At 40.7% G+C, this 27,579-nt stretch overlaps 1 protein-coding gene across 4 annotated transcripts in view; it reads right to left on the reverse strand.

The window, feature by feature from the left end:
- si:ch211-266g18.6 (synaptotagmin-like protein 1) overlaps positions 1–26,278 on the reverse strand; it is a 53,015-nt gene extending 26,737 nt beyond the window's left edge. Inside the window, exons 1-7 of one of the 4 annotated variants that reach the window (XM_024429703.2) lie at positions 26,054–26,278; positions 17,063–17,304; positions 12,082–12,227; positions 11,783–11,876; positions 10,858–10,903; positions 10,725–10,767; positions 9,090–10,628 (exon numbers count right to left, since the gene is read on the reverse strand). In XM_024429703.2, coding sequence (XP_024285471.1) covers positions 9,090–10,628; positions 10,725–10,767; positions 10,858–10,903; positions 11,783–11,876; positions 12,082–12,227; positions 17,063–17,193 — 1,999 coding nt within the window. In that variant the 5' untranslated portion in view covers positions 17,194–17,304; positions 26,054–26,278. Of the gene's footprint in view, positions 1–9,089; positions 10,629–10,724; positions 10,768–10,857; positions 10,904–11,782; positions 11,877–12,081; positions 12,228–17,062; positions 17,498–26,053 lie in introns of those variants that run through there. The other 3 variants (XM_024429704.2, XM_024429702.2, XM_024429705.2) reach the window with 3 other exon arrangements.
- Positions 26,279–27,579: the final 1,301 nt, after the last annotated feature.

A 27,579-nucleotide genomic window follows, 5' to 3' on the forward strand; every position in this document is an offset into this window, starting at 1 on the left:
AATAGTCATGGCCTCTAAACCTTCAACCTGTATACTGGACCCTATTCTAACTAAACTACTGAAAGAGCTACTGCCTGTGCTTGGCCCACCTATGTTGAACATAATAAATGGCTCCCTATCCTCCGGATGTGTACCAAACTCACTAAAAGTGGCAGTAATAAAGCCTCTCTTGAAAAAGGCCAACCTTGACCCGGATTGTTTTAAAAAAAACTATTGGCCAATATTGAATCTCTCATACCTCTCAAAAACTGTTGAAAAGGCTGTTACGCGGGAACTCACTGCCTTCCTGAAGACAAATAATGCATTGAAATGCTTCAGTCTGGTTTTAGAGCCCATCGTAGCACTCAGACAGCACTCTGACAAATGAATTTGTTAGTTTCGCCATCCCTCAAGGTTCCATTTTAGTACCACTATTCTTTTCACTATATATTCTACCTCTCGGTGATGTCATTCGGAAACACAATGTCAACTTTCACGGCTATGCGGATGACACACAGCTGTACGTTTCGATGAAACATGGTGAAGCCCCAAAATTGCCTACCCTGGAAGCCTGTATTTCAAACATAAGGAAGTGGACTGAGGCAAATGTTTTACTTTTAAACTCGGAAAAAACAGAGATGCTAGTTCTAGGTTCCAATAAACAAAAGAGATCTGCTGTTGGATCTGACAATTCATCTTGATGGTTGTACAGTCATCTCAAATAAAACTGTTCTCCCGGATCTCTCCTTTGATGAACAAATCAAGAATATTTCAAGGATAGCTTTTTTCCATCTTTGTGACATTGCAAAAATCATTTACTTTTTGTCCAGAAATTATGCAGAAAAGCGAATCAATGTTTTTGTCACTCCTAGATTAGACTGCAATGCTCTACTGTCCGGCTACCGGATAAAGCACTAAATAAACTTCAGTTAGCGCTAAACACGGCTGCTAGAATCCTGACTAGAGCTAAACACGGTTGCTAGAATCCTGACTAGAACCAAAACATTTGATCATATTACAATGCTAGCCTCTCTTCATTGACTTCCAGTTAAGGCTAGGGCGGATTTCAAGATTTTACTACTAACCTACAAAGCATTACATGGGTTTTCTCCTTCCTATCTCTCCGATTTGGTCCTGCCGTACATACCTACAATACACGTACGCTACAGTCACAAGACGCAGGCCTCTTTATTGTCCCTAGAATTTATACAGCTGGAGGCAGGGCTTTCTCCTATAGAGCTCCATTTTATGGAATGATCTGCCTATCCATGTGAGAGATGCAGACTCGGTCTCAATCTTTAAGTCTTTACTGAAGACTCATCTCTTCTGTAGGTCCTATGATTGAGTGTAGTCAGGCCCAGGGGTGCGAAGGTGAACAGCAAGGCACTGGAGCGACAAACTGCCCTTGCCGTCTCTGCCTGGCCGGCTCCCCTTTCTCCACTGGGATTCTTTGCCTCTGACCCTATTACGGGGGCTGAGTGACTGGCTTACTAGTGCTCTTCCATGCCGTCCCTAGGAGGGGTGAGTCACTTGAGTCACAGACGTGATCATCCTGTCTGGGTTTGCGCCACCCGGGCTCGTGCGGTGGAGGAGAACTTTGTGGGGTGTATTCAGCCTGGTCTCAGGGTAGTAAGTTGGTCGTTTGTTGATATCCCTCTAGTGGTGTGGGGGCTGTGCTTTGGCAAAGTGGGTGGGGGTTATATCCTGCCTGTGAGGGTATCATCGGACCGGCCTCCAGTGTCCCCTGACCCACCCGTCTCATTCTCCAATATCTATGCTGCAATATTCTATGTGCCGGGGGGCTAGGGTCAGTTTGTTATATCTGGTGTATCTGATGTCCTGTATGAATTTAAGTTTGTTCCTTCTAATTCTCTCTCTCCCTCTCAAAGGACCAAAGCCCTAGGATCATGCCTCAGGTCTACCTGGCCTTATGACTCCTGGCTGTCCCCAGTCCACCTGGTGCTGCTGCTCCAGTTTCAACTGTTCTGCCTGCTTCTAGGGAACCCTGACCTGTTCACCGACATGCTTCCTTTTCCCGGACTTGCTGTTTTCGACTCGCTCTCTCTACCGCACCTGCTTTCTCAACCTCTGAATGATCAGATATGAAAAGCCAACTGACATTTACTCCTCAGGTTGCACCACCTGTTGCACAATCTACAACCACTGTGATTATTATTTGACCCTGCTAGTCATCTATGAATGTCTGAACATCTTGAAGAACAATCTGGCATTAAATGGCCATGTACTATTATAATCTCTACCTGGCACAGAAAGAAGAGGACTGGCCAATGAGCCTCATTCCTCTCTAGGTTTCTTCCCAAGTTCCTGCCTTTCTAGGGACTTTTTCCTAGCCACCGTGCTTCTACATCTGCAATGCTTGCTGTTTGAGGTTTTAGGCTGGTTTTTGGTATTGCACTTTGACGTCTACTGATGTAAAAAGGGATTTATAAATAAATGTGATTGATTGTACTTTGCTCCGTTCATCTTTCCCTAGATCCTGACTAGTCTCCCAGTCCCTGTCGCTGAAAAACATCGCCACAGCATTTGTTGGTACCCTTCCCCAGATCTGTGCCACGACACAATCCTGCCTCGGAGCCCTACGAACTATTCCTTCGACCTAATGGCTTGGTTTTTGATCTGTCATGCACTTTCAACTGTGGGAACTTATACAGAAATGTGTGTGACTTTCCAAATCATGTCCAATTAATTGAATTTACCACAGGTGGACTCCAATCAAGTTGTAGAAACATCTCATGGATGATCAATGGAAACAGGATGCACCTCAGCTCAATTTCGAGGCTCATCGCAAATGGTCTGATTACTTATCTAAATAAGGTATTTCTGTTTTTAATAGATTTGCAAACATTTCTAAAAACCTGTTTTTGCTTTGTCATTATGGGGTATTGTGTGTAGATTGATGAGGAAATTGTTTCATTTAATCAATTTTAGAATAAGGCTGTAATGTAACAAAATGTGGAAAAAGGAAGGTGTCTGAACACATTCCGAATGTAGTGTGTATATATATATATATATATACACACACACAGTACCAGTCAAAAAGTTTGAACACACCAACTCATTCAAGGGATTTTCTTTATTTTTACTATTTTCTTCATTGTAGAATAATAGTGAAGACTTAAACTATAAAATAACACATGTAATCATGTAGTAACCAAAAAAAGTGTCAAACAAATCAGAATATATTTTATATTTGAGATTCTTCAAAGTACAGTGGTTCTTCCTGTAAAAGTTGCAGCGCACCTTGTGGGCTGCCACAGAATTTTATGGCATGTTATTCAGCCTTTGTTGCCATTAAAGCTAGTTAGTGCTAGGTCGACCAGCAGGGGGCATCTTTGGGAAGCATGTAACTTTTTGTGATATTGGCGGTACTAAAGAATTGAATTAATATGATTAATATTATGGGGTTTTTCTATTCCAAGAAGAAAAAAACAAAAACTCAGGGTTTCCTTTAGGAAAATATGGCGCTGTACAACGTGACCGTTTCCACACTCTAATTGTAGGCTAACCAATACCCAAACAGAGATTCACTGAAAATAAAAATCTAATTGATTTATCAAGACCAGTCCCCATGCTTGTCTCAGAGCATCATAAAACAGTGCTGAAATAGTTGACCACACGTTTGTAGGCTATTGTTTCAAATTCTATTATAACAATTGGATGACTTTGGGTGTTCCATTAAGAAATCTTAAAAGAACTCCACCACAGAGAAAGGAGCTTTGAATAATTAAACATGTCGGTAAAATACTGTTAGACTTGGGAATTATGGTCACGGACAGTGCTATTCACCTGTGTTACGCCAAACGTCAAAGTCCAGGAAAATTAACAGGTACAGTAGGCTACAATACTGTAAAGTAGGTCTAATAATGCTAAAAATAATGTTTAAATAAATAGAGTTTTGGTCTTTACTGTATGCTGCACATTTTTACATTGTATTCCATTTCCAGCGAGACTATTAAAACCAACTCACTGATGGTTGAAGATGATGAGCGACTGGCAAATGCAGTCTGGAATCTGCTGGCATCACAGTACAACATCAACATCGCTCTAATCAATCAAAGACAGTTGAAGAAACTTAAGTGGACTTATGGAAAGGCTCTGTAACACATATTGTATATCAGGGTTCGTCAACTAGGTTTGGCCCCAGGACAATTTTTTTCTGAGACAATACTCAGCTGGCCAGAACATTATATATATATATATATATAATATTAGCACAATTAATTGTCCTACACTACATATTTAACACATATGATTAGTACATAATAAATTCAGTGACAATAAGATAATAATGTTGATCTGATTACGCTCATAACATCACTATGCCTCGAATCAATTATTATTTTTTGTCTCTGTGCGTGACTGGTGGGGAAAAACACGTCTACAGTACGTAGCTTATTGTAGGCTACACAAGTCAACATTTGTTCAGAACAATTTGCTTATTAGCAAGATAAAAGGTCGCTCTCAAAAAGTATCAAGAAGAAAGGTAGATTATGAAAATCGAAGTTTCAGTGAAGAATGTACAGAGAGATATGCGTTCATCGCTCCATCTTTTCCCAATGCCAAGCCAGTGTCTTATTTGCAATGAAAATATCGCTGTTTGAATGATTTTCAATCTCAGACGTAATTATGAATCTAAGCATTAAACTTTCAGTGGCCTTCCCGCCCCATACAGAGGCCCGACGCAGAAACATTGAATCGTTAACTGCAAGCTGCAACCACAGCTTTTTTTGCTGAATAAATCTGCAGTTACAAGGAAGGGGGAAACAGCTGTGGACATGGTGGAGAAATTTGAGGCCTTTACTAGGAAGCTTGAGTTGTTCGATTTGGACTGCACTGCACTTCAGCACACTGAAGAAACGCCAGGCTGAGGGACCAGGCTGCAGCATTGTCACGGAGGTGATGGAAGATTCCATCAAGCATGGACAACTTATCCACCAGATTTGAAGACTACAGCATGCCCAAGGATATCATTGCGTTTGTACGTTATCCTCTCACAGTCCGCCCGGGTGGAGAATTTTCCTCCCTTGCTAAGAAAACAATATCTTCGCTGGATAAGGCCACAATAAAAACTGAGTTGATTGAATTCCAGACATCGAGCCAAATCAGGGATGCGCTCAGGAGTGCCGAGTCCCTGTGTGCGTTGTGGGTGGCATGTTCAGAGGAATACAGTACAATAAAGAAACTTGCATTTTATGTGCTAACAATGTTTGGATTGATTTACACCTGTGAGTCCTCATTTTCCTTTATGAGCGCAATATAGAGTCATGACAGGAACCGGCTTTCACGTAAGTCAATCAAGGACTGCCTGCACATCAAAATCACATCCATCCATCAAACCAAACATCCACAAGATTGTGTCTGAGGGGAAATGCAACTTTTCTCATTGAATTAGTAACTTAGTGGCCTATATGACTGTATTTAGTAAGTACTAATATTATTGTGAGAGCTTATCCAGGGATATTTACATTTCAAGCTGACAGTATGTTCTGTTTGTTCTGTCGTTACAGAGCTGGCTATCCCGACACAGACACTTTTTTTCGTTAAATTATTGTTTTATGTAGGATGCTATATTTTTGACAGGTTGCGATTGTAAGTAGGCCTAATAAAAAAAATCCTACTTCTATTTGGCTGTTAAGGCTGTTAAGCCTCATAGCCTACCTCAGCCAGTTAAGTTATTTTATATACAGTGCCTTGCGAAAGTATTTGGCCCCCTTGAACTTTGCGACCTTTTGCCACATTTCAGGCTTCAAACATAAAGATATAAAACTGTATTTTTTTGTGAAGAATCAACAATAAGTGGGACACAATCATGAAGTGGAACGACATTTATTGGATATTGCAAACTTTTTAACAAATCAAAAACTGAAAAATTGGGCGTGCAAAATTATTCAGCCCCTTTACTTTCAGTGCAGCAAACTCTCTCCAGAAGTTCAGTGAAGATCTCTGAATGATCCAATGTTGACCGAAATGACTAATGATGATAAATACAATCCACCTGTGTGTAATCAAGTCTCCGTATAAATGCACCTGCACTGTGATAGTCTCAGATGTCCGTTAAAAGCGCAGAGAGCATCATGAAGAACAAGGAACACACCAGGCAGGTCCGAGATACTGTCGTGAAGAAGTTTAAAGCTGGATTTGGATACAAAAAGATTTCCCAAGCTTTAAACATCCCAAGGAGCACTGTGCAAGCGATAATATTGAAATGGAAGGAGTATCAGACCACTGCAAATCTACCAAGACCTGGCCGTCCCTCTAAACTTTCAGCTCATACAAGGAGAAGACTGATCAGAGATGCAGCCAAGAGGCCCATGATCACTCTGGATGAACTGCAGAGATCTACAGCTGAGGTGGGAGACTCTGTCCATAGGACAACAATCAGTCGTATATTGCACAAATCTGGCCTTTATGGAAGAGTGGCAAGAAGAAAGCCATTTCTTAAAGATATCCATAAAAAGTGTCGTTTTAAAGTTTGCCACAAGCCACCTGGGAGACACACCAAACATGTGGAAGAAGGTGCTCTGGTCAGATGAAACCAAAATTGAACTTTTTGGCAACAATGCAAAACGTTATGTTTGGCGTAAAAGCAACACAGCTCATCACCCTGAACACACCATCCCCACTGTCAAACATGGTGGTGGCAGCACCATGGTTTGGGCCTGTTTTTCTTCAGCAGGGACAGGGAAGATGGTTAAAATTGATGGGAAGATGGATGGAGCCAAATACAGGACCATTCTGGAAGAAAACCTGATGGAGTCTGCAAAAGACCTGAGACTGGGACGGAGATTTGTCTTCCAACAAGACATTGATCCAAAACATAAAGCAAAATCTACAATGGAATGGTTCAAAAATAAACATATCCAGGTGTTAGAATGGCCAAGTCAAAGTCCAGACCTGAATCCAATCGAGAATCTGTGGAAAGAACTGAAAACTGCTGTTCACAAATGCTCTCCATCCAACCTCACTGAGCTCGAGCTGTTTTGCAAGGAGGAATGGGAAAAAGTCCAGTCTCTCGATGTGCAAAACTGATAGAGACATACCCCAAGCGACTTACAGCTGTAATCGCAGCAAAAGGTGGCGCTACAAAGTATTAACTTAAGGGGGCTGAATAATTTTGCACTCCCAATTTTTCAGTTTTTGATTTGTTAAAAAAGTTTGAAATATCCAATAAATGTCGTTCCACTTCATGATTGTGTCCCACTTGTTGTTGATTCTTCACAAATAAATACAGTTTTATATCTTTATGTTTGAAGCCTGAAATGTGGCAAAAGGTCGCACAGTTCAAGGGGGCCGAATACTTTCGCAATCCACTGTAGGTCTAGGCTCCAAGGAAATAGACTCAAATTAAGCCCTCTTGTTCTTTGTGAAGTCAAATTAAAATGAAGATGATTGATTATTGAATTGCTCAACTGGTGTAGGTCTTCTTCATCTGTTGGTGTGCAACACTTGCATAACAAGTTAGCTAGATTTTCCGCACCAGGCACTGTTCATCTCCTATTGATTCCACTGCGGTTGCAGCTTTACGTTTCAGCAGCACAAAATGGTCCGCTGCCTGCTGTTGTTAGTTGACTGTCTCCTGCATTCTCTCTCATCATGAATTAAGTTAAAGTGTAACTTTTTTATTGTTTAGGTACGGTGACTTCCTTGTTGGGACATTGCATTTAGCAGTATTTTTTATGAAAACAATTTTCATAATTATTTTGGGGGGACAAATAATATTGCCGCCAGTTGTTTTCTACAATTTAAATTGAACCTTTATTTAACTATTTTTCTGGTGGATTAAACAAAATAACAATATTTTGGAGATGATTTGGTTTTCAAATAACCGAAAGTGAGCAATTGTAATCGGAATATAGGGAAAAGGCCATTCTTGAACATAGGGTGATACATTCTTACTAATTTGCAAATAAAGCCAGTTTGTTATTTAGAAAAATGTATTTTGTTTTTATAGGGAGAGAAACCAAAAGCCCACCGTGCCTATTTTTTGGACAAGGACATCCCGTCCGGCCAAACCCTCCCTTAACATGGAGACGCCCTTAACATGGAGACGAAGAGTGTGGGAGACGAAGAGAATGCATTTGTCTGTTAGGTCTTTCAGGAGGAACAGAAAATTGCGTGTCAATTCCATGCCATGGAATCACTTCCCAACTATTTTGCAATCTATGTCTCTCCGCCAATAATTACATTTAGAGGATTGGAGGATTCTAATAATATCTAAGGGGCATTTTTTGTTAGGGCAAATCTGGTCTGTGAGTATATCTAATAATAATAATAATCGCTTTGTAAATAAGGATGCATTATGAAAGGATAATGACATGCGCAAGAGACGGTGGGAGTATTGCTCATTTTAGAGACTCTAATACTGTATCCATGGCATCCAGGTCAGGATAACCACAGAGAACTAACTGCAATATAATTACATAACATTTTTGTTTCTCTTAGAATAACCTTCTTCGTCCTCATCATTCAGTTCATTGAAATTCAATTTTGAAGTTATGCACAATTATCCATTTTTATTTGGTTTATATTGCTCATTCATTGTCAGGTATAGACATATTAGTGCATTGGGAACCAAGAGCATAATCAGTGCTCTAACTCCCCCGTGTGGTTGTCTGGAGCAATGAAGCAGTCATGTAGGGTAACATTCTAAACCACAAATTCCCGCGGCATAATCTCAAAACTTTTAATTGAGGAACCACTGAAGAAAATAAAGGAAAATCCTTGAATGAGTAGGTGTGTCCAAACTTTTGACTGGGACTGTATATATATATTTTTTTATAAGTCAAAGGTGTGTCATGACACTCCTCAAATGTCATAGCTTGAAGCTGTGTTGCAAACGAGGAAACACTGTAAAGTACTTTCATTCTGAGCCTCCTTTCTAACAATGTATTCACTTAAGAGTTGACCTTCAATAGCAAGCACAAACACAGTTATGAAGGCAAAATATTTGAAATCACGAGATCAGGATTTAATTTTATCATGTTAGTTCGGCTAACAAAAGCATCGCAACATGTTGTGGCATGTGAAATTGAAAAATAACAGAGAGCTCCATACCAAAGTTTAAACTGCAAAACAGAGAGACCTCTTACCTTCAGTGTCATCTGTCACTGGGGATTCAGAGGAATTGACCACTATTGTGGGAATGAGACATTTTCCAGTCTCCTGATTCACTTTTTGAAAGTCTCCATTTGGAGACAGCTTGGACTCCAAAGTATTCCTTTCCTTAAATATATCTACCCCCTCTCCATCTAAAGTAACAAATGTCTGCCCATCCACTGCTTTGCTTAGAGATTCAGTAGACTTCTTTACATCCATCTGTTCTTGTTTATTTTCTTCATCAAAATCTCCTGGAGAAACCCTATGGTCCATCTTTGTTACATGTTTCATGCCACCTACAATTGCAGTCTGTGAGAGAGAATAATTTCTAAACTTTGACACTTCCTTCTCTTTGTCCTCACCAGTATCCTCCTTTGATGTATGGAGATTGCTAGAAATGATGACTTCATCTTGAACATGAACAGCAAATGGTAGAGATTCCTCTGAACAAACTAGGTCCTTCTTGGGTCTGGCCTCTTTGAAGATAGATGATTCATCAACAGGAACATGTTTGTCTATGGTGAGTATGTCCTGTGGTTCCTCTTGGAGCAAGTACTGAGGTTTCTCTACACATTTGAATGACTCAATGGTAGGCAAAGGGTCATTTCTCTGGAGAGAGTATGTATCCTCAAATGACAGCATTTCACTGTGGTTTTGGTCTGTTTGAAGTTCTTGGCTCTCTGTTGAAACATCTCGGTTTAGCCTAACATATTCCAGCCCCAGCATATCTTCATATTTAAGCTGAAATTGCTCCTTCTCATACTTGACCTCTGAAGATTGCATGCTATGAGGCCCCACACGTTCTGAAACTACATCATCAGGTCTCCTGTTGTTGAACTTATCTTCTGATTGGGTCAGAGTGTCACCACTAGGTGGAGTCCCTGCGGTATTTGTCTTTCCATGGGTAAAGTTGACCTCTTTTGGCTTTGGCCTTATGTGGCTGCTCTGTGACGAGATCTCAAAAGACGGAGTAGTGAGAGACTCATGCTCTGAATGCTCTACATCAAAACCAATGGTGCTATCCTCTGACCTATTATGTGTGTCAACTCTAGGCAATATCACTATTGTTTTAGTTGTTCCTATGGCCATCTCTGTGTCTTTTGGCTCGGCCTCTATGACGCTACTTTTGAACTCTGGTTGTGTCCATACATAGGGCTCTACATACATTACAGAGCTGTTCTTCTCTGGATCATCCTTTATCTCAGCGGGAAACACCAGCTTTCTGCTAGACTTCAGATTCACAATAGTGTCCAGGGATTTGGTTGTTGGTTTGGTTTGAGGGCCTGGACTAGATACGTTGATAGGACCGAGCTGCGACTCAAGAACGACATTGGCAATATAAGCAGATTCTGTCTTGTTTTCTTGTCCAGGTTTCCTGTCTGGTGATTGGTGGACAGTGTCAGTTGTGTTAGAGTATGGCATCTCTTGATTTTGCGATGTAAATGGGTTGGTACATTTTTCCTCACTAGCAGGCCCCTCATGAGACCTGTAGAGTGGATGTTTCCATTCAGGAACATCAACAGTGGTGTTGTCTGTAATAAATGAAAAGTTCAAGTTTAGTTTACGGTTGGCCTGTCGGGATAGGGTTCGGTGGATCCTTCCACAGCTGCTAAATATTTCATACTCACCAGTATCCACAGTGCTTTCCTCATTGCTAAGTTCCTGGTTAGCCTGAGGATCACAATTGTGTTATTATGTATCAACTCTTTGATTAAAGTGAAAGAAAGTTTTGTCTCAAATAATAATGCAATAAAAAAATACCTTTTCACGAAAAGATAGGTTGAGGAAACTTGTGTCTGGTGTCTGGCTATGAGTGGAAAAGAGAGATTGTAAGGAGTTGTACTCAAACATTAAGAATATAAGTACTTAATGTGCATATGCAGTACTTCAAATGTCAGTACAAGAATGAAAGGTGTAGAACTCTTTAAAAAAATAAATGTTTGAATGACAAATAGGTATTTCTTCAATATCAATTTTCAAAGCTTCATGCAATTGTTGAAAAGCCAAGTGATTTATTTAGTGAGTTGTATGCATAGATACAGTAATAGAATTGCGTGCACCAATACAGTAATTCCTTGCTTTCTAAGCTAAAACAAATTATTGAGTAAAATAAATCTAATGGCCATCTGAGCTATTTACGTTGACCCCCCCTCTTGTTTTTACAATGCTGCTACTCGCTATTATCAATGCACAGTCCCTTTAACCCTACCTACATGTACAAATTACCTCGACTAGCCTGTACCCCCGCACATTTACTTGGTACCTGTACCCCCTGTATATAGCCTCATTATTGTTATTTTATAACTTTTTACTTTAGTTTATTTCATAAATATTTTCTTAACTCTATTTTCTTAAAACTGCTGTTGGTTAAGGGCTTGTAAGTAAGGATTTCCCTGTTGTATTCGGCGCATGTGACAAATATAATTTGATTTGATAATACCTTGCAGTAACAGTAAAAGTTATTCTGTGGCATAGAAAAACCAAGCCATGAAGCATAATTATGTAATACCAGCACAGAAGTCTTCTGAAGCATTTATTGCCAAAAGTTTGCTCTTGTAACACATTTCTCTTCTATTAGGAGATAGCAATTCACTGTTCAATGCTTAAGCCTCTGCAATGTGTATGTTTGTATTCCCTGTGTGACCAGAAATCTAGATATTGTAGGCTACTCTGAGAATAAACTTACATCTCAGAAGCCTTGGTTTGAGGGTCCTTATTCTCCTTTTCTCCTTCTTTGTTTTCTGTTTGTCCGACATCGCTGAAAGTGCTAGTCCTAAAGGCTAAGAAGCAGACAATGATCACTCAGATTATTTATCTTCGGTCAGACCATCCCTCTGTATGAATAATATAACTAGTCTTTATCCTTCTCTCTGAGGAGTGACAGATGACTGACAAAGGAGTTAAAGTCAGAATATTATTCTTTCATTGATTGAGAGTATAATTATTTAACTGATTAATTCATGGTAATCGGTACAAAATCTATACCTGTTGGCTTCTTTCTCCTCATTGAAGACCTGAGAACTTCTGCCACGTCTGACTGTCGTCCATAGCGACGAGTCCGGAGCTCTTCAAACCACTCCCCAGTCATAACTTTGAGCTTTTTAGGGTCAGGAATGGAGATTTGCAGACGACTGCCACCAATATACAGTAAAGTAGATGGAAAAGTAGTAAATGAAAAGCCTGATTATTTTAGTAAATATTCCAACAAAAATGTTGGCCTCTATTAACATGAATCTACTGCAATGTAAATCTTGTCAAATATGTAGATGTTTTATATGTTCAAATCAGCTCTTAAATTTGGGCTGAAGGGCTAAATATAACAGGTGAACAGTACTAATTTCAAGTAATCTATACTGAACAAAAATATAAACACAACATCCAACAATTTGAACAATTTTACTGAGTTACAGTTCATATAAGGAAATCAGTCAATTGAAATCAATTCTTTAGGTCCTAATCTACGGATTTCCCATGACTGGGCATGGGCACAGCAAAGGGTGGGCCTGGGAGGGCATAGGCCCATCCACTGGGGAGCCAGGCTCAGCCAATCAGAATTAGTTTTTCCACCACAAAAGGGCTTTATTACAGACAGAAATACTCCTCAGTTTCATCAGCTGTCCGGGTGGCTGGTCTCAGATGATCAAGCAGGTGAAGAAACTGGATGTGGATGTGCTGGGCTGGTGTGGTTACACTTGGTCTACAATTGTGAGGCCTGTTGGACGTTCTGCCAAATTATCTAAAATGACGTTGGAGGCTTAAGGTAGATAAAATAACTACATTATCTGGCATCAACTCTGGTTGACATTCCTGCAGTCAGCATTGCTATTTGCATGCTCACTCGAAACTTGAGACTTCTGTGGCATTGTGTTATGTGACAAAACTGGCCTCTTATTGTCCTCAGCACAAGGTGCACCTGTGAAATGATCAAGCTGTTTAATCAGCTTCTTGATATGCCACACCTGTCAGGTGGATGATTATCTTGGCAAAGGATAAATGCTCAGTAAGAGGGAGGTAAACAAATGTGTGAGTATGGAACAGATCTGCACCTTATTTCAGCTCATGAAACATGGGACCAACACTACATCTTGCGTTTTTATTTTTGTTAAGTATAATTCCAAATATGTATTTAACTGCATTGAGATACACTATACAGTGCATTCAAAAATTATTCAAACCCCTTGACTTTCTCCACATTTTGTTACGTTACAACTTTATTCTAAAAATGATTAAAAATCTATATAATTCTCATCAATCTACACACAATATTCCATCATGACGAAGCAAACACAGCTTTTAAACTTTTTTTGCAAATTAAAAAAGCTTTATAAACAGAAATACATTATTTACATAAGCATTCAGACCCTTTGCTACGAGACTCATTTCCAGACTTGTTTCCAGGATGTACACCTGTTGTAAATTCAATTGATTTTACAAGATTTGGAAAGGCACACACCTGACTTTATACAGTTGAAGTAGGAAGTTTACATACACATTAGCCAAATACATTTAAACTTAGTTTTTCCCAATTCCTGACATTTAATCCTAGTAAAAGGTCCCTGTTTTAGGTCAGTTAGGATCACCACTTTATTTTAAGAATGTGAAATGTCAGAATAATGTCATATTCATCACAATCCTAGTGAGTCAGAAGTTTACATACACTCAATTAGTATTTGGTAGCATTGCCTTTAAATTGTTTAACTTGGGTCAAATGTTTCGGGTAGCCTTCCACAAGCTTCCCACAATAAATTGGGTGAATTCTGGCCCATTCCTCCTGACAGAGCTGATGTAACTGAGTCAGGTTTGTAGGCCTCCTTGCTCACATGCTTTTTCAGTCCTGCCCACAAATGTTCTATAGGGTTGAGGTCAGGGCTTTGTGATGGTTACTCCAATACCTTGACTTTGTTGTCCTTAGGCCATTTTGCCACAACTTTGGAAGTATGCTTGGGGTCATTGTTCATTTGGAAGAAGCATTTGCAACCAAGCTTTAACTTCCTGACTGATGTCTTGAGATGTTGCTTCAATATATCCACATAAATGTCCTTTCCTCATGATGCCATCTATTTTGTGAAGTGCACCAGTCCTTCCTGCAGCAAAGCACCCCAACAACATGATGCTGCCACCCCCGTGCTTCACGGTTGGGATGGTGTTCTTCGGCTTGCAAGCATCCCCCTTTTTCCTCCAAACATAAATGATGGTCATTATGGCAAAAGAGTTTTATTTTTGTTTCATCAGACCAGAGGACATTTCTCCAAAAAGTACGATCTTTGTCCCGATGTGCAGTTGCAAACCGTAGTCTGGCTTTTTTTTAATGGCGGTTTTGGAGCAGTGGCTTCTTCAATGCTGAGCGGACTCTCAGGGTAAGTCGATATAGGACTCGTTTTACTGTGGATGTAGATACTTTTGTACCCGTTTCCTCCAGCATCTTCACAAGGTCCTTTGCTGTTGTTCTGAGATTGATTTGCACTTCTCGCACCAAAGTACGTTCATCTCTAGGAGACAGCACGCGTCTCCTTCCTGAGAGGTATGACGGCTGCATGGTCCCATGGTGTTTATACTTGCGTATTATTGTTTGTACAGATTAATGTGGTACCTGAAGGCGTTTGGAAATTGCTCCCAAGGATGAACCAGACTTGCGGAGGTCTACAATCTTTTTTCTGAGGTCTTGGCTAATTTATTTTGATTTTCCCATGATGTCAAGCAAAGAGACACTGAGTCAATTAGCCTATCAGAAGCTTCTAAAGCCATGACATCATTTTCTGGAATTGTCCAAGCTGTTTAAAGGCACAGTAAATTTAGTGTATGTAAACTTCTGACCCACTGGAATTGTGATACAGTGAATTATAAGTGAAATAATCTGTCTGTAAACAATTGATGGAAAAATTACTTGTGTCATGCACAAAGTAGATGTCCTAACCGACTAGCCAAAACTATAGTTTGTTAACAAGACATTTGTGGAGTGGTTGAAAAACGAGTTTTAATGACTCCTACATAAGTGTATGTAAACTTCCGACTTCAACTGTAAGGTCCCAAGAACACATTGGCCTCCATTATTCTTAAATGGAAGAAGATTGGGACCATCAAGAATCTTGAAGGAAAAGGGCCTTCAGGGGAAAAGGGCCTTGTTCAGGGACGTGAACAATAACCCAATGGTCACTCTGACAGAGCTCCAGAGTTCCTCTGTGGAGATGAAAGAACCTTCCAGAAGGACAAACATCTCTGCAATACAGCACCAATCAGGCATTTATGTTAGAGAGGCCAGATAGAAACCACTCCACAGCAAAAGACACAAGACAGCCTGCTTCTAGTTTGCCAAAATGCACCTAAAGGACTCTAAGACCATGAAAATCAAGATTGAACCCTTTGGTCTGAATGCCAAGCGTCACATCTGGAGGAAACCTTGTATCATCCCTACAATGAAGCATGGTGGTGGCAGCATCATGCTGTGGGGATGTTTTTCCATCGGCAGGGAATGGGGAGACTAGTCAGGATTAAGGGAAAGATGAACGGAGCAAAGTTCAGAGAGATCCTTGATGAAAACCTGCTCCAGAGCACTCAGGACCCCCAGGCTGGTGCGAAGGTTCACCTTCCAACTGGATAAAGACCCTAAGCACACAGCCAAGACAACAGAGGAACTTTGGGAAAAGTATCTGAATGTCCTTGAATAGCCCAGCCAGAGCCCAGACTTGAACCCTGGAGAGACCTGAAATAGCTTGAGAGGATCTGAAGAGAAAAATGGGAGAAACTCCCCAAATACGGGTGGGAAAAGTCAATGGGTCTGAATGCTTTCTGAATGTACTGTATATACAAAAGTATGTGGACACCACTTCAAATTAGTGCCTTCTGCTATTTCAGCCACACCCGTGGCTGACAGGGGTATAAAATCGAACACACAGCCCTGCAATTTCCATAGACTAACATTGGCAGTAGAATGTCTCATACTGAAGAGCTCAGTGACTTTCAGCGTGGCATCATAGGATGCCACCTTTCCAACAAGTCAGTACGTCAAATATCTGCCCTGCTAGAGCTGCCCTGGTCAACTGTAAATGCTGTTATTGTGAAGTGGAAACGTCTAGGAGCAACAACGGCTCAGCCACGAAGTGGTTGGACACACAAGCTCACAGAATAGAACGGTCAAGTGCTGAAGTGCATAACGCGTAAAAATTGTCTGTCCTCGGTTGCAACACTCACTGAAGAGAATTGGAATGGGAATTTCATTGTACTTCCTCAAATGACTGGAATTGAAATGTGAATTGACCCCAACTCTGCTACGTAGCCTAGGCCTATGCTGTATTTATATTTGAATGCATACTTCCTCAGGATGCAACATCATCACCAGAACTGTTCGTTGGGAGCTTCATGACATGGGTTTCCATGGCAGAGCAGCCTAAGATCCACATGCGCAATGCCAAGAGTCAGCTGGAGTGATCGAAAGCTTACCGCCATTGGACTCTGGAGCACCGGAAACACGTTCTCTGGAGTGATGAATTACGCTTAACCATCTGGAAGTCCGACCGGCTAATCTGGGTTTGGAGGATGCCAGGAGAACACTACCTGGTCTGGGGCTGTTTTTCATAGTTCGGCTAGGCCCCTTAGTTCCAGTGAAGGGAAATCTTATAGCTACAGCATACAATGACGATTCTGTGCTTCCAACTTTGTGGAAACAGTTTCAGCGAAGGCCCTTTCCTGCTTCAGCATGACAATGCCCCCGTGCACAAAGCGAGGTCCATACAGAAATGGTTTGTCGAGATACAGTAGATGTGGAAGAACTTGACTGGCCTGCACAGAGCCCTGACTTCAACCCCATCAAACACCTTTGGAATGCCGACTGTGAGCCAGGCCTAATCACCGAACATCAGTGCCCGAGCACAACATTAACTATCATGAAATAGGGAATGTTCACTCTCAGCATGTATTCAAACCAACAATATCAAGACATTTATTGCTACCAAGGCCAAAAATTCATTACCGTATGCGTCCAGTCTCTCGTTTCCTGAGGTTGTCATCTCGCTGAAGCACCTGTCGGATTGCCAATTCCTCATCTGTGGACAGATGACTCAGGTCCAGAAACTCCAATAAATCCTTTGTGTACTTCATCATGACATGAAGTTTATGTCAGTTTAACACTTCCAAAAAAAAGCTGTAATTCCAAAAGAGTCCCAAAGATACAAATGAGGAGAAAAAGGAGTTTTGTTTTCAGTCTTCACACACCTGTGAATGTAAATAAAAAAGGGTGCCAAACCGGTTAATCTAGGTTGAGGTAAGAGGAAAAACACATTGACTGATGAAAGGTGAAAGTATGATATATATTCTTTACAAGTCCCAAAAAATACTCAATTTAAAACAGCTAATCTAATGAGGGGACATGCAGCCACTGAGTTCCAACACACATACCAAAGTGTTTGGCCGAACTGGCAAGGAATGATGTAATAATGTAAACAGTGAAAGGTCCTTTGTCAATAAGAGTCGTGTTAATGATTTACAGTGCAAAGCCATTGTCCAGGGAGAAATGCTGTGGGCACTAGGGGCACAGATGTTTTGTCAATAATGTCAAGATTTTAGAATCTAAGGAGAAGTAAAAAATGAATTACTTATCCAGTCTGTTTCCCAGCGTAATGAAAGCTATGGGCAACTTTGTATCAAGGCTTCACTAATGAACAATTTCAGCAACCTTCTCCATTAACACTGAGAAGGGTTTAGCCTTGTTGCAGAGTGAACACCCTTACCTAATGCTTGGGTAAATCATTGTCATTGCTTTAGGAAAACCCAACCTCAAGGCATAGTGGAATTGTTTACAGACAGACACACCTCATTCTTGTGGAAACATACAAGTCATGTGTTCTGACACACCCTATCAAACTAAAACTTGATATATTGACTTTTTTCTAAGGAGGGACAATCTATTTATTTATGATCATCCCATAGTGAGTATACAAAACATTAGGAGCACCTGCTCGTTCCATGCCATAGACTGACCAGGTGAATCTAGGTGAAAGCTATAATCCCTTGTTGATGTCATCTGTTAAATCCATTTCAATCAGTGTAGATAAATGGGAGGAGACAGGTCAAAAAATGATTTTTACCTTTCAAAAACTGCAAAGCTGCAGCTTTTTTTAATGCTCAACAGTTTTGTGTGTATCAAGAATGGTCCTTTCGACACCTTGTAGTCCATGGTCTGATGAATTGAGGCTGTTCTGAGGGCAAAACGGGGTGCAACTCAATATAAACGTGTTCTGAATGTTTTGTAAACTCAGTGTATTTATAGGCCTAGATAGTTAAGAAAATAAAGGGTATTTTCTTTTCTTATTTCCTTGTCTATCAATTAGCTTTTGAAAATACAGTATCTGTGCAGGTATTGAGAAGATATGATACCTGTATGTACAGTTGAAGTCAGAAGTTTACATACACCTTAGCCAACTACAATTAGATTCAGTTTTTCACAAATCCAACATTTAAATCATTGTAAAAGCTAGGATCACCAATTTATTTTAAGAATGTGAAATGTCAGAATAATAGTAGAGAGAATGATTTATCTCAGCTTTTATTTCTTTCATCACATTCCCAGTGGGTCAGAAGTTTACGTACACTCAATTAGAAAAACAGCTTCTATGAAAAACAGCTTCTATCTCAAGGCCATCAGACTGTTAAACAGCAACCACTAACACTGAGTGGCCGCTGCCAACACACTGACTCAACTCCAGCCACTTTAATAATGGGAATTGATGGGAAATGATGTAAAATATATCACTAGCCACTTTAAACAATGCTACCAAATAGAATGTTTACATACCCTACATTATTCATCTCATATGTATACGTATATACTGTACTCTATATCATCTACTGCATCCTTATGTAATTACATGTATCACTAGCCACTTTAACTATGCCACTTTGTTTACATACTCATCTCATACGTATATACTGTACTCGATACCATCTACTGTATCTTGCCTATGCTGCTCTGTACCATCACTCATTCATATATCTCTATGTACATATTCTTATCCCCTTACACTGTGCATAAGACAGTAGTTTTGGAATTGTTAGTTAGATTACTTGTTGGTTATTACTGCATTGTCGGAAATAGAAGCACAAGCATTTCGCTACACTCGCATTAACATCTGCTAACCATGTGTATGTGACAAATAAATTTGATTTGATATTTGGTAGCATTGCCTTTAAATTGTTTAACTTGGGTCAAATGTTTCAGGTAGCCTTCCACAAGCTTCCCACAATAAGTTTTGACATTTTGGCCCATTCCTCCTGACAGAGCTGGTGTAACTGAGTCAGGTTTGTAGGCCTCCTTGCTCACACACACTTTTTAAGTTCTGACCACACATTTTCTATAGGATTGAGGTCAGGGCTTTGTGATGGCCACTCCAATACCTTGATTTTATTGCCCTTAAGCCATTTTGCTACAACTTTGGAAGTATGCTTGGGGGTCATTGTCCATTTGGAAGACCCAACTTCCTGACTGATGTCTTGAGATGTTGCTTCAATATATCCACATAATTGCCCTTCCTCATGATGGCATATATTTTGTGAAATGCACCAGTCCCTCCTGCAGCAAAGCACCCCCACAACATGTTGCTGCCACCCCCGTGCTTCACAGGTTGGGATGGTGTTCTTCGGCTTGCAAGCATCCCGCTTTTTCCTCCAAACAAAATGATGGTCATTATGGCCAAACAGTTCTATTTTTATTTCATCAGACCAGAGGACATTTCTCCATAAAGTACGATCTTTGTCCCGATATGCAGTTGCAAACCGTAGTCTGGCTTTTTTATGGTGTTTTTGGAGCAGTGGCTTCTTCCTTGCTGAGCGGCCTTACAGGTTATGTCGATATAGGACTCATTTTACTGTGGATATAGATACTTTTGTACCTGTTTCCTCCAGCATCTTCACAAGGTCCTTTGCTGTTTTTCTGGGATTGATTTGCACTTTTCCTACCAAAGTACGTTCATCTCTAGGAGACAGAACGCATCTCCTTCCTGAGCGGTATGACGGCTGCATGGTCCCATGGTGTTTATACTTGCGTCCTATTGTTTGTACAGATGAATGTGGTACCTTCAGGCGTTTGGAAATTGCTCCCAAGGATGAACCTGACTTGTGGAGGTCTACAATCTTTTTTCTGAGGTCTTGGCAGATTTGTTTTGATTTTCCTATGGATGTCCAGCAAAGAGGCACCGAGTTTGAAGGTAGGCCTTCAAATACATCCACAGGTACCTCCAATTGACTCAAATGATGTCAATTAGCCTTAAACTTCTGACCCACTGGAATTGTGATACAGTGAATTATAAGTGAAATAATCTGTCTGCAAACAATTGTTGGAAAAATTTCTTGTTTCATGCACAAAGTAGATGTCCTAAACGACTTGCCAAAACTATAGTTTGTTAACAAGAAATTTGTGGAGTGGTTGAAAAACAAGTTATGACTCCAACCTAAGTGTATGCAAACTTCCGACTTCAACTGTATTATTTACATCAACATATGAATCACTTTCAAACGTATTGTATGATATTTTAGACACTATATTAGACCCAGCCTTTGGAACTTTGGTTTTCCTAGATATGGCTATTATATTGTGATCACTACATACTTTGGATTTGGATACTGCTGTAAAGCAAATATGCAGCATTAGTAAAGATGTGATCAATACATGTTGATTATTTAATTATTGTGCTGTTTGTAACTACCCTGGTAGGTTGACTGACAACCTGATCCAGGTTGCAGGCACTGGTTACACATTAAAGTTTTTTCCTGAGTGGGCAGCTTGATGATAGCCAGTCAATATTTAAATGACCCAGAAAATATACTTCCCTGTTCATATCACATATTATCCAGATACGGACTGTTAGCACTTGGTGGTCTATAGCAGCTTCCCACAAGAATGGGCTTCAGGTGAGGCAGGTGAACCTGTAGCCATATTACTTCAACATTAGATCGTCTCTAAGCTTTTCAGGAAAGTGGTTCTGAATATAGACCGCAACACCTCCTCCGTTGGCATTTCTGTTATTTCTGTTATAACCATGTATTGCTACCACTGTATCCAAAGTATTGTCTTAGTGAGTTTCAGAGATGGTCAAAATATGAATGTCATCTGTTACAAGCAAGTTATTGACTTCATGGACCTTGTTTCTTAGGCTACATATGTTAATATGGGCTATTTTTAGCACTTTTCTGGGTTGCTTAATTGTTTTTAATGCTTTACTGGGAAGCTTATCAGAGGTACACTTTATGCAGCTCACCCTGCACTAAGTGGTCTCCCTACTATTTCACACTGCCTCAGTGCAAACAGTGTAACTCTGGTTTATAGGCTCATGATTACTGCTTACAATAGCTGTAGGATAAACAGCTCTATTTGGTGCATTTAGGGGTACAAACATTAAATTACTTACATTGTGTTTGCCAATGCCCCTAAGATCAGGTACATTTGATGCAGCATTATGACGACTCATTGTCACAATGGTAGGGATTAACTGAGCTGGTCTCGGATCATTTACCAGTCATTGTTTTAACACAGCCTTGAAATGTGTGGACAGAGTCCAGGAACCAAAATGATTTGGATGGACTCATTCCTCTAGAGTATCTTCTGTTTCCAGAAGGTGTCAAAGTTATCAATAAGTGACTCCAGCAGAGCTACAGTTGTCTTTTAGCCAGATGTGTAATGCCAGCCGTGGGGTATGCATGGGTGAGCTGTGTGCTAGTAGTTTAAAAACAGACACCTCAGTGCATTCAGCATGTCAACACTTCTTACAAAAACATAGTGATGAAGTGAATCTCTCCTCCACTTTGAGCCAGGAGAGATTGACACGTATATTATTGTTAGCTCTCCATGTACATTTAAGGGCCAGCCGTGCTGCCCTGTTCTGAGCCAATTGTAATTTTCCCAAGTCCCTCTGAGGCACCTGAGCACACGACTGAACAGTAGTCCAGGTGAGACAAAACTAGGGCCTGTAGGACCTGCCTTGTTGATACTTTGGTAAGGCAGAGCAACACTTTATTATGGACAGAAAACTCCCTATCTTAGCTACATTGTATCAATATGTTTTGACCATGACAGTTTACAATCCAGAGAGATGGGTTGTGTGCACGTGTGGTTTGCTTATCGGAGTATGTAGTACAGTAATATAATAGATTATGGCTGTTAAATGCAAGAGATCATGGGGCAGATGTGAATTATCCACATGTACACACCCTAATGATACAGCTAGTCACATAGTAGGACAATTTAAGATAAAAGCTTTTAAAGGGACACAACAACATTGTTTAGTTTGTAGATGGTAGTTTACCCTAACCACTGATTCAAGGTCCGTTTTCTTCTTTTAGAAATGACATCACTTCTTGGATTGGGAGATCTGATTCTAGTGAAGTGCTTACAAGAAATATACACCTCTGATTATTACATCCAACCTGGGATTTGAATTTACAATGTTAGGGTTACCAGACCAAAGTCTTAACCACTATAACATACAACCACCTCTCGACATAACTTACGTTCCTAGCTAATATAAACTCACACTGAAGATTTGACAGGCTAACTGGGCACAAGGCAGAGAGCAGGGGGGAAGGGGAGCAGAGCATCAGGGTTGAGCCTTGGGACAACTGTTTGACAAGCTGTCGGGAATGTTGGCTTAACGGGAGAAGGAATCAGTTACAGGGCAGCGGTCGCTAGCTAAGGTGCCATTGTGGGGCAGAATTTGGTTCAGTCATTCAGGAAGCCTATGGCTCCTCACTAAAAGGTGCTGTTCCCGAGAGTTGAGGGAACATGGGATGTACCAAAAATGAAGAATTCAGGAGGGGTTTGTTTTGGGTTTCTATTATAATTAAGGTCCTTGAGTTTGGTTTCATTATTATTAGTGTCTTGCATCTTTTATAAGAGTTTTCTAGACTAGTTGATCAATTGAGTAAAGCATTTTTACTGCTGGGCTGGAACAAAAGCTTGCACACCAATGTTGCTCTCCAGGACAAGGACTGTACTAAAGGAGTCCCATGACTCTCACCAGTAGCACCCCATGTCTTAATATGTTCCCACAAGTGTCCAAATTATTTTAAAGTGATTCCTTCTTGTCTTGTTTCTTTGCTTCATGACGGCTAATCTGAAAACTCTTGAACGATGTGAAATAAATAAAGTTGCAGTGGTAATATTGATATGATAATGATACAGAATGTAATGACAATAATATGGTGGATGACTATGTAGCTTTTTCACCGATACACAGTCATTAAGTAAAGGAGATGAGGAAAGGAGGATCCAGTCCACTCCACTCCATTTCTGCACTCCCTGCACTTTCCTCCTCTCTCTCCCCATCATAAAGTCTCCATGACTAATAGCTGGCGCTAATTACCTCAAAGAACTCAGCGGAGTGTGTAAGTGGTAGTGAAAATCTATGTTGGACAGGGAGTTGTGTGTGCATTGTTGTGCATGTGTGTGTGGCAATGTGTGTGTCAGAGTATTTATGTACACATTTTTCTGTGTGTCAAGTATTTAGTGTGTTTGTGTGTGCTCGGTTATGTGGCCCAGAGTTGGGAGGATGAAGGTACATTTTTGACCAAAGACATGATGGGTATGATACTGTTGGTTGCCATGGTGACAAGATCACAATTACAGGACGCATCTGCATCCTCAGACACGGAAAGCCAAGACTCTTCCTTCAAACCCAAGCTAAACCAGGACAAAAAAATAACTCAATTATATATTGTTTTACATTAAGGTACACTTTATAAAAATGAAGGTAACAGTTTAGGTTATTAGCCCATAATAAACCACAGGCAGTGGCGACCTGTCATTCAGGGCAAGTGGAGCAGATCCCCACCTGTTTTGCCCCTCCCCCCACAAAAAAAAAACACATCAGTTTGCAAACAATATCAAAATAAATCATTGTGTTAATAAAGCCACATACAAAACTATTTTTGCTTTCTTGAGTAAGGCAGCTCCAAAATGCAGGTGTTTCAGTCTAGCTCAGTGCTTTCTGTGGTGGTGGGGCAGCCAGCGGAAACCGCGTAGCGTATGGGTTGGTAATATTCTTTGCCGTGAATGGCTCAGTGTTCTGTCACTCATGGGGACACTACGTCACTTCAAAATCTAAGGGTAGAGCTGGAAAATTCAAGCCCCTTTAGGTGCTGCCATAGAGTTGCATTAGAAGTGCCCATCCAAGAAGGCTCAAGGTCATTGGCCACAGATAAAATGAAGTCACATCACATTATATCTACAGTAGCTTTGATTGGACTGATCAAGGACATCATACTTAAAAAAATCTTATCTAGCAGGCTAACAGTCATCATCATGAATCAAGTCGACAATCTACTGGCAAATCCTTTTCAAACCTTGTCATATGAAAATACATTGAGATACATATTTCTAATATTTCAGCAGTAGGCAAGTCAAAGGCTGCATATGTGTGGATATCTGGAAGTTAGCCAATGTTTTGACGGTGTCCGAGGTGGAACTGCGTTAGAGCTGTCAAATTCACGACTCCCGACATTATACCTAGAGCGGACATCGCCATTGGCTGCATGGAGTCGCATTAAGATATATCCCACGCAGCGTTGTTTACAAATTCAAACACTGAGATGTAATCTACACCTCAATTAGGATGATAGAAATCCTCATTATTTTGTTGAATGATTTTAAAATTGAGCATCTTTATTTTTAAATGACAACGATCACAAGAGCTGCTGCCCCCTCTGACACCACCAAAACATCAGTTATGTGGGTGTCGGCTACCGCCGGTTAATGCTTGATCTGATTGAATCTAGGCCTTAGACTTATAAAATAAACATATCAAAATGCACAAATGTTGTACATTCAAAATACACAAAAATGCACTCGCGTGAGAGCAGTCCCTCGCAGATATACTTAAACCCCTTAACATTTTAATTTCCGTTTTTTATTTTGGATAAAAGTAGAGACTCAGTGCTACAAAACGGTAATACACTGCATTTGAGGAAACAATGGCAAAGTAATTCTGCTTTGAAAGTTGATCAACTTGTAAACTCGCTTTTGAGAAAACCGTCTTTCAATGTTTTGGTAGTACTATTGAAGAGCCCTTCTTTGTCTACACCCATTCAGCATTGTTCACACCCTCTTAAGCCTTAGCCCCACCCATCTCTTTAAGGGTTGATCCAACTGTTCTGAACTAACTTGCCAGCTACTTCAAGACACCGAGCGAGAGAGAACAACTCACTGAACATTACTTGCCGTAGCAGAGCTGGTTAGGCTGTTACAGTAGTTGGTGATTGCAACTGTGCTGTCAGATTGTCCGTTTGTAAATTCAGAGCGCACACTGGACGCTCTGGCCAATAAGTAGGGCTGTTCCGAAAGCTGTGACTTCACACCGACGTCAAGCACCCAAACTAACTGGCTAACATTGGCTAGCTACTTCCAGACACATAATGAGAGAACACCCCAGTCTGACCATTTTACTTGCCCTAAGCAGAGCTGTTTAGGCTTTTTTCATGTTATCCATAGCGTTGGTGACTAACTGTGCTGCTGGCAACAACTGAATTGCGCTTTGTTGCCAACGTTTACTCAACGGGCTTTGAGCGTTCAAAATTGAATCAGTTATTCTGCGCTCACACTAAGACGAGAGTCTTGTAAGAAATGTAGCTAGATAGGTAAACAATGAATCCCAACGCATGACATAACGTCAGTAAGAGAGCCAGCCAGATAACGTTAGCTAGCTAACAGTGATACTTGAAATGAAAAGTTAAGACATGCAGCTAGCTAGCTAAACAATGGACCATAATCCCAACTCATAACATTACTACCCTGCATGAATCTGCAGGTAGCTAACCAACCAGGTTCTATGGCTATAACTAGTCAAGCAAATATGTCTGAGATACGAAGAATAAGATCATACACATAGCTAGCTAACATTACCAGTACACTTGAAATTAAACCACTGTCGAAATTAGAAATGTGTAATATCTGAAAATGTAGCTAGCTAGACTATCTTACCAGGATACATCATGGTTGGACGGTCTCCTGTCTGATGCCATGCACAACGTAATTAGACTGGTGTTTTCTCCATCTCCTTAGCTATCATACTCAAATTCCAAAACTTGGTCCTGCAGAAAGTGGAGAGCATACGCATAACATTAGCTAGCGAGCAAGTCAGCTAATGTTAACTAGCTAATAGTACACTTTAACTTGTCATTAGGCTTATGCACTTTTACTACACGATACATAAAAAAGCCACATTTGACATGATTACCTAGAAATACTGACCAGCTCCAATAGACAGACGCATGCTATATGGCAGACCAATCCAAACTCATCTCTCGGCATGTCCAGCCCACTCATTATCTCAGCCAATCATGGCCAGCGGGAAGGTTGCTGACCTTCTGTGGTTAAACCAACTAGGCTCATAATTTAACAATTTTATTCATATTTACAGATGGCATAAAACTTTGATAAAAAAAGCACATGAAAGTTTACATGTTCGAGAAGGCATTTCTGACAAAAAACTGATTTTTATAAATGTTTAAACAGCTCTCCTGTGAAGTCGTGACTTGCCACATACGCCTAGTTCCCTGAATCGGGTCACATATCCTGAGGGAGACATGTGAGCAGATTCATGGAGGGCAAAAGCCTGGGATTCCCCCATGAAACCAGGCTACAGATCAGAGTGGAGCATGCCCATTCAAAAAAATGTAGAATTAAGAACAGCTATAGCCCTTGGTTCACTCCAGACTTGATTGCCCTTGACCAGCACAAAAACAACCTGTGGCGTAATGCAGTAGCATCGAATGCCCCCGCAATATGCAACTTTTCAAGGAAGTTAGGAACCAATATACACAGGCAGTTAAGAAAGCAAAGGCTAGCTTTTTCAAACAAATTTGCATCCTGTAGCAAAAATTCCAAAAAGTTTTGTGACACTGTAAAGTCCATGGAGAATAAGAGCACCTCCTCCCAGCTGCCCACTGCACTGAGGCTAGGAAACACTGTCACCACCAATAAATCTACTCTAATTGAGAATTTCAATAAGCATTTTTCTACGGCTGGCCATGCTTTCCACCTGGCTACCCCCTACCCCGGCCAACAGCTCTGCACCCCTCGCAGCAACAACAACTTGCCCACATAGGTATTCCTCTTGTCCAGATGGGTTAGGGCAGTGTGCAGTGTATTGAGATTGCATCGTCTGTGGACCTATTTGGGCGGTAAGCAATTTGGAGTGGGTTTAGGGTGTCAGGTAGGGTGGAGGTGATATGGTCCTTGACTAGTCTCTCAAAGCACTTCATGATGACGGAAGTGAGTGCTACAGGGCGGTTGTCGTTTAGCTCAGTTACCTTAGCTTTCTTGGGAACAGGAACAATGGTGGCCCTCTTGAAGCATGTGGGAACAACAGACTGGGATAGGGATTGATTAAATATGTCCGTAAACACACCAGCCAGCTGGTCTGCACACGCTCTGAGGGCGCAGCTGGGGATGCCGTCTGGGCCTGCAGCCTTGCGAGGGTTAATACGTTTAAATGTTTTCCTCAC

Source organism: Oncorhynchus tshawytscha, linkage group LG08 (assembly GCF_018296145.1).
Source record: "Oncorhynchus tshawytscha isolate Ot180627B linkage group LG08, Otsh_v2.0, whole genome shotgun sequence".
Classification (NCBI taxonomy): Eukaryota; Metazoa; Chordata; class Actinopteri; order Salmoniformes; family Salmonidae; genus Oncorhynchus; species Oncorhynchus tshawytscha.